Source organism: Elephantulus edwardii, unplaced genomic scaffold, assembly GCF_000299155.1.
Source record: "Elephantulus edwardii isolate Elephantulus edwardi_28Jun2011 unplaced genomic scaffold, EleEdw1.0 scaffold00042, whole genome shotgun sequence".
NCBI lineage: Eukaryota > Metazoa > Chordata > Mammalia > Macroscelidea > Macroscelididae > Elephantulus > Elephantulus edwardii.
In genome coordinates, this window is record NW_006399792.1 from 13,855,556 (window position 1) to 13,862,997 (window position 7,442).

At 40.3% G+C, this 7,442-nt stretch overlaps 1 protein-coding gene across 1 annotated transcript in view; it reads right to left on the reverse strand.

Annotated features, from left to right (window-relative positions):
- Positions 1-6,993, reverse strand: part of FGF5 (fibroblast growth factor 5) — a 29,259-nt gene extending 22,266 nt beyond the window's left edge. Inside the window, exon 1 of the mRNA XM_006885288.1 lies at positions 6,596-6,993. Within this exon, the coding sequence (XP_006885350.1) occupies positions 6,596-6,950 (355 nt within the window). The 5' untranslated portion in view covers positions 6,951-6,993. The remainder of the gene's footprint in view (positions 1-6,595) is intronic.
- Between the last annotated feature and the right edge of the window lie 449 nt (positions 6,994-7,442).

The window sequence follows — 7,442 nt, forward strand, 5'->3', positions numbered from 1 at the left end:
CAGTGCAAATACCACATATTGACAGAAAACCTAATACAGTGGTATTCTGTTTTTAAGAATACTTCTTTTCATTTAACTTTTATATTGCCTGTCTGCTCTTCTGTGTGTTTATGTGATCTAAAATCCCATCAAAATGAATTAGAAATATTGGAAGAAATGAAATAATATATGTGAATATGCCATTATATTATTAGATACACCGAGGTTTCTTTACAAGTAAGTGGCAGTATGAAAATAATGTTTTGCCTGGGAATGAAAGGATTTCAGAAAATTACACTGAGGGCCAAAAAAACTTTACTTTTATATGTATCTATCTATTTAATATTCTGAAGAACACAGAAAAATAGACAAGGTAATATCAAAGAATTGTTCTGGCAATACTGAGATCGCTATTAAGATCATCATTTTCAAAGCAGCGACTTTGTGATGTCTTTTTTAAATCTAGACTGAGTATTAGTGCAGAATCTACGAGTTTCAACATTCAATTTCTTATCCTTACCCAAGAAATAATAGACTCTTGATTTTATCTGACCAATCTCCCTAGGAAAACATTCTATGTACATAAAATAATATATAAACTCTCAGGAAATATTTGTGTAAAACCATTTTTTAAGGGTCAGTTCCCCCACACACACACTTTTATCATTACCAAAAAATGGACTCAAATATATCAGAAATCAAAAGAATTGCATTGGTCTAGGCAATTCTGTTATACATAAGTACCACAATCACTAGATGGCAACTAACAACAAAAGCATTGGTAGGACTCAATATTAATACATTTGATGGAATTTATAATTTATTTTATGGCTTCTAGTATGGTTGTTGTTAGGTGCCATCATGTCAAGCAGAACTCACAGCGGCCCTGTGAACAACAGATCTGAAGCCTGGCAGATCCTGAACCATCCTCACCATTCTAACACACGTAAACCCACTGCTGCACGCACTGTCGATCCACCTCATTCAGGGTCTTTCTCTCTTTCTCTGACACTCCACCTTTCCAAGAATGATACTCCTTTCCAAGGAACAGTCCCTTCTAAGCAACATGCCCAAAATATTTGATATGTTGCTAATTTATAGCTAATTGTCAATAAAAAAAACTAAGGGAGGACAACACTGCCTCAGAAATCACAAATATTCAATGAATATTCACTATATTGGATTGCTTTTTTTGATTCTTTAATGGCCTATGTTTTCTCTTTCAGGAACTCTTCATAATTTGGACACAAGCCTTAATTCTCTTACATGGTGTTTTTCCCTTAAGAGTGGAGTACAATATAAATTAATTCACATTAAAGTGTTTTATCTTTACTAGAATGTCCACAGTTAAGAGGCAAAAAAAGATAAGTTCTTGACAAATGTCATTATTTTTTCTTCAACTCTCAGGTGGATCCATACGTTGGAGAAATTCTTATAAGGTAAGAATTTAAAAGGTAAGAATATCTTAGGATCTTTCTGGGTGAGTACAGATTATTAAATCCCCTTACTGGAACAGTCATGAATTCTGAAGCAAGTTTATTTCAGTAAAAACACATGTATCTAATATATGTGGCCAACTCCTCTCCGTATGATTTTACTGTAACATAAATATAGTGGTTGGTACAGTGATAGGTTCTTCTCCTTTCTTCTAATTTTTTAATGGATAAAGTATAGAAAAATATAGATCTTTAATGCAGTGAGAGTCTACAAACACGTCATCTAGAAATCCCCAAAGAGAAATGGTTTAAAATATTTCTCTACTAAGTAATAAATATTTTGTGACAACATATAAAATTAGTCTTAAAATATGTGGTTTAACAGTCTTCTTTGGTTAAATTTATAATAACTTTTTTTTACCTGAGTTTTTCAATTCAGCAGATATAGATTCTGATCTACTTAGATTTAGTTGAATACCTAAAGGTCAATTCTTTATGACACTAAGGTAGATAGTAGATTCAGATTTTTTAAAAAAAAGAGAAAAATTAGATGTTTTGGGTAGACTATATAAGTCACAAAAAAATATGGAGAACGTTACAAAGAGAGAGACCAGAAGCAATCGTTCAAACTGATCAAGAGGATACTGGGGTCCATCAAGATTCTTTCCTTTTGCCATATTTATTCAATACGTACACTAAGCAAATAATCTGAGAAAACAGGATTCTATGCAGAACACAGTATCAAGAACAGAAGAAGGCTCATTAGCAAGGTGTTACCTGCACATGACACATAACATCTCGCTTGCTAAAAGTGAAGAAGACTTGAAGTACTTATTGACAAAGTTCAAATATTATAACTATCAGTATGGATTACACATCAACATAAAGAAAACAAAAATCCTCAAAACTAAACAAATAATCAGCATCCTGATAGAAACAATACTGAAATTGTCAAAGATTTTGTTTTACTTGGAGCCCAAATCAATACCCGTGGAAATAGTGTCTGGGAATAAAATCATGTATTGCATCCTTTAAAGTGTTAAAAGCAAAGAAGTAAACTTGAGGAACAAGGTGTAGCTGACCCAAGCACTGTCAATTGCTTCTTTATATGCGTCTTTAAGGAGAATAACGAATAAAGAAGACTGAAGAAGAATTAAAGCCTTTGAATCATGGTGATGGTGAAATATACTAAATATATTATGGTCTGGCAGAAGAATGAACAAAGATGTCTTGGAAGAAATACAGACAGAATACTCCTTAAAAGTAAAAATTACTCCTTGAAAGTGAAGTACCCTATCTTTAGTACTTTAAACATGGTATCAGGAAGTTCCAGTCACTGGTGAAGGGCATCATGCATAGAAAAGTACAGGATCAGTGAAAAAGAGAAAGACCTTCAACAGGATCAGTTGACAGAGTGACATAGAAACAATTACGAGAATAGCACAGGGCCAGCCAGCATTTTATTCTGTTGTATATAGGATTACTCTAAGTTAAACCAACTCACTGGTACCTAACAACAACTATGTAGCCAAAGTACATTGCTAGATTTTTATGTTTTAGTTTTGTGTATAGAAACATTTTACTTTTGTGTATAGATTTAAGTGTTTCCTTTCTAACTTTGGAAATGACCTACTTGCTTATTTCTCAGCAGCCTAAGACAAGCCAACAGCAGTATTGAATGTAAACTATCCAAAATCAAACCCACTGCTGTTAAGTCAGTTCTGATTTACATTACAGGCTAGAAATACCTCCATGTGATTTCCAAGGCTGTAAATCTTTATGAAGAAGACTGCTGCCTTTTTGCCACTGAGAGGCTGAGACGTCTGAGCCACTAAATTTGACCACAATTATCAGTCAGGCACTTAAGATATCAGTTATTAACCTCAGAAATGTTTGCATTTGCTTCTATTTAATCAAAGCTCTTTTTAAAGTTTCTTATATTTACTTCTGCATCCTTCCTGAGTATTTACCCAAAATAAAGGTCTGTATGCAGTGAATTTGATCTCATTTTTTTGTCTTCAAAATTTTAGATAGCTATTACATTGTGGAAATGACATTTATCATATAATATATGCAATGTTGATATTATGTTTACACTAAACAAATTATTTTTAAAAAATGGAGGAACAAGACTATTTCTGCTAGTGGAAATGAAAGGTATTTATGATTTGAGGAAGGGGAATGTAATATCAAATGACAGTTCTGAAATATAGACATTTCTTTTCCTATCTGACAGATATTACAATGATTGGATTTATACAAAATCTGTTAGAATGTGGTTTTGTGTCAAAGCTTGAATTTTTTCCTATAGTAATAAGCTTATGACTTAAAGAATGAGTTTTCCACCACTGTTAACTAAGAACAGAATTACATGATGAGGCAAAATGCAGATTTACTCTCTGTGATTGTGACCCAACTCTCTCTTGAGCGTTCTAGAGATTTAGACAACTGCTTCTTCATGTACTCTAAGCAGACAAATTCTTCCTCTAATATTCTAAGCATGATACTTACTAATCCTGCTTTTGAACAGGTAAGTGACCAATTGAGCAAGCTGGCAAATATTTCTTTCACAGCTATGTAAGCAGGGAGACTCATTATATATTCCCCAAATCCACTTCATCTTAATAAATATGAAATATTTATTTAAAAAAACAATATAAGAAAACAATGTAAGTGTTTTAAAGGTAAAACAGCACTGAACACACCAGTTATCACTAAAAGAAAATCACTGTGATTGAAACATTTAAACTTTTCTCTGTAAGAAAAATCTATGGAAGGAAAAAGCCAAACCAAAACAAACATAACCAAAATGCCACCTGGGTGAGGTAGTATCTTGTTTGTGGTTAATGAGTGAATGAATGAATGAATGAATGAACGTGAAAGACATGCAGAAATTTAAAATCTGGTGAGTTTTGTAAAGTGGAGTAGATTAAGAACAGGTTAGTAAAAGCTAAGACTTTTATCCAGACTTTGCTTAGAAAACGATCTCTGTATTTCAGCATGGATCTTAAAATGAATTGTGCCTTGAATATACTTGTGGCAAGTCAATGTATTTTCTTTTATCACTAAGTGTATCCATTATTAATCTGTGCCCTCCTTTCTACAGCTTCTCCTTTTAAAGGCCTAAGCTCCAAATATTTTAACTTAGTCTTCATACATTGTATAGAGAGAATAAGCTTTGTTCACAGAGATCCCCAGAGCCAAAACACACCCCAGACACGATCTTCTGGGCTTGGGCTGCGACTTGGTGCCACATGCTAACTTTTTAGTCTTTCCTTTAGAATGCAGACACTGTACTCTGTCAGTGCTGGTTCCTGGGATGAAGTTTAAGAAGAGAACAGAGAAAGTTTTCCTAGAAGAGAAAGGATTTCTGACTGCTGGCGGTAAGGAAGAAGCTCTGATGGAGCAAAGACTTGAGTGTGACAAATGGAAATCCTAAGATGGATGTAACTTCCACTGATCCTGAAATCTTGGAAATTTTCCCTTCACCCCAGCAGACCCTGCCTTTATCACTAAAGAGGGGGTGGGGAAGGGGAAGTTACTTGATGTGAATGAAATGTCCTTAAAACGCGGGAGTGGGCTCCTCTACGGAAGTTAGGGAACGTGTGCGAGGTTCTCTGACTCCTCAGGCTATGTGTGAAGGGTCCTCTCTCCTCTCAGAGCTCCAGCCTACCTCAACACAGCTAAAACCTCACAGTCCAAAAGAGCAGACGAGGACAAGTGAGAGGACGTGGCTGGATCCTCTCTCCTAGGAACCTCTGAATCTTCCACACCCTGCTGCCAGACTCCCAGAGGCATTACGCACGAACGAGCGAGCGCACCACCAACTCCAGGCTGCCAGCTTGCCTGCCAGACCTTGGAGACTAGAAAAGGGAAGGCTAGTAAACCTTGGGGCCATAGGTCTGAGAAAGGGTGAAATGGGTACTCCCAGGAGCTTCGCTAGAGGGCGGGTGAGGTGAGCAGCGCTACCTCCCGAGCCCATTTCCTTTCTCCCTGGGTATCACAGAGGCCCCGCTGTGGTCCTGTCTGGTGGACAGTCTCTTCTGGAATTGCGATGCAGCCGAGCAAAGATCGGCATCGCCACGCACGCAACCCAAATCCTCCTCCTTAGCTACTGGAGGCCATGAGTGGAACAGAAGAGGGCAGGTAATGGCCAAGGAAAACGCAAGTGGGGTGGGGAAAAGAGAAAGGGGGAGGGAAGGAAGGGATGGGCTTGCGAAGTGAAAGTTTTAGAAAAATTCTATATGGACAACTGCACCGTAGTAAACCTCCTCTGAGGTTTCTTCTAAAATAAAGAACTTCTTCATAATTGTCCTTGATGTTAGACTGGCCCACTCTTTCCTACAAGGTGCTGCTATGGCATTAAGAGGCTGATCATTGTGGATCTCCACTCTAATTAGGCATTTGAAATGTCCATCAGGTTTCCTCTCTAAAAATGTCCAGTTTTCCAGATCACAAGCTGAGGATATCTGATCTACCCTACGAGATATATAGATACATATATATATAGAGAGAGATTTATATATATAAATATATATATAATTTACATGCATGTAAACCTCTTGTTCATAGTGTACCCAAGTGCTTATATGTGTGTGTGTGTGTATATATATACATAAGACATGCATACATATATGTGAGATATATACATGTATATAAGTCTATATAGAGAGAAGGAGAAATGGTTGGAATGCTCGGTTCTTGCAAAATAACTAACTATTCAGTTATGGGGCAGAGAAGAGGATGTCCTTGGATACTTAATGAAAAACGCAATCCTGAATCATAAACAGAAGGTAACTAGAAACTGAAGCAGGAAAAGACTTGAGATTATTGTTTTTCCTCCAGGCACGGCTCTCTGGGGCCATGGCAAAGTGAAATGAAAATAAGGTACGTGTGTGTGTGTGTGTGTGTGTGTGTGTGTGTGTGTGTGTGTGTGTACCAGTCCCTGGGTAACTTATACCTAAGGAATCTGCCCTCTTGCCAACATGCGGGGTACATGTGCGCCCGCACATAAGTAAGCATCTCTGTCCAATCTTCCTTGTTGTTTCCAGGACTCTGGGAGGGAGGAAAAGGGTTCCCCTAACCCAGGCTCTCTGAGAAGGACCCCCAGAAAGTAATGAGCTGACCCCTTCCCCAATCGCTCGCCTAGGACCAGTTTTGTAGAAAAGCAAGCAACTTACTTAACATACTGGCTTCGTGGGATCCATTGACTTTGCCATCCGGGTGGATCTGCAGATGGAAACCGATGCCCACCCTGCAGTAGAGGCTGCCGGTTCGGCGCCCCGAGGGGCTCCACTGGAAACTGCTCTGTTCCAAGCCGCTTCCTTGGCTGCTCAGCGAACCCGCGGGAGAAGAAGAGGCAGAAGAGGCAGGCGTTGCGCTGCTGCAGTTCGGGGCGGCACTAGTGCCTTCTGGGCTCCTGGCAGTGGTAGGAGGTCCTGGTTGCCCTTTGGGGGCGAGGTGCTTCTCCCCGAGAGCCCAGGCGCTGAGGATCAGGTGGCTGAGGAAGAAGAGGAGGAAGAAGGACAGGCTCATTCTTCCAGCCGCGGGGGTCCTAAGTGCATCTTGCAAGGCTGGTTCTGGGCTCCGTAGCCCTCGTGTGGCGGCGGCGTGCCTCTGGCGCTGCCCCCCGCGCCGCACCGGGTGGACATAGCCTCAGGGGGAAAGGGAGGGAGAGGGAGAGAGAGAGCGAGAGAGCAAGAGAGGCCACCAGAGCGGATCTCAGCGTTGGCACCGGGATATTTATAACGCCAGTGATCTCACTGCTCCGTGCACGCCTGCGAGGCTTCCCCTCACCCGCCGCTTTGTGTACTCGCTGGCTGGCCAGTCCTGGGAGGGAGCCCCGCGGCCCCGGGGGCGGGGGTGTAGAGGAGGGAGGAGATGGGAGAGAGTGAGTGGGAGGAGAAGCTGGCGGAGCAAAGCTGCACCCTGGACGCTGGGTGCGCCCACACCCGGGCCACGCACCCCAGCAGTTCTCACGCGCAGCCCGGGCACCCCCACCCCCAAACCTGAGCCAACGCCACGCGC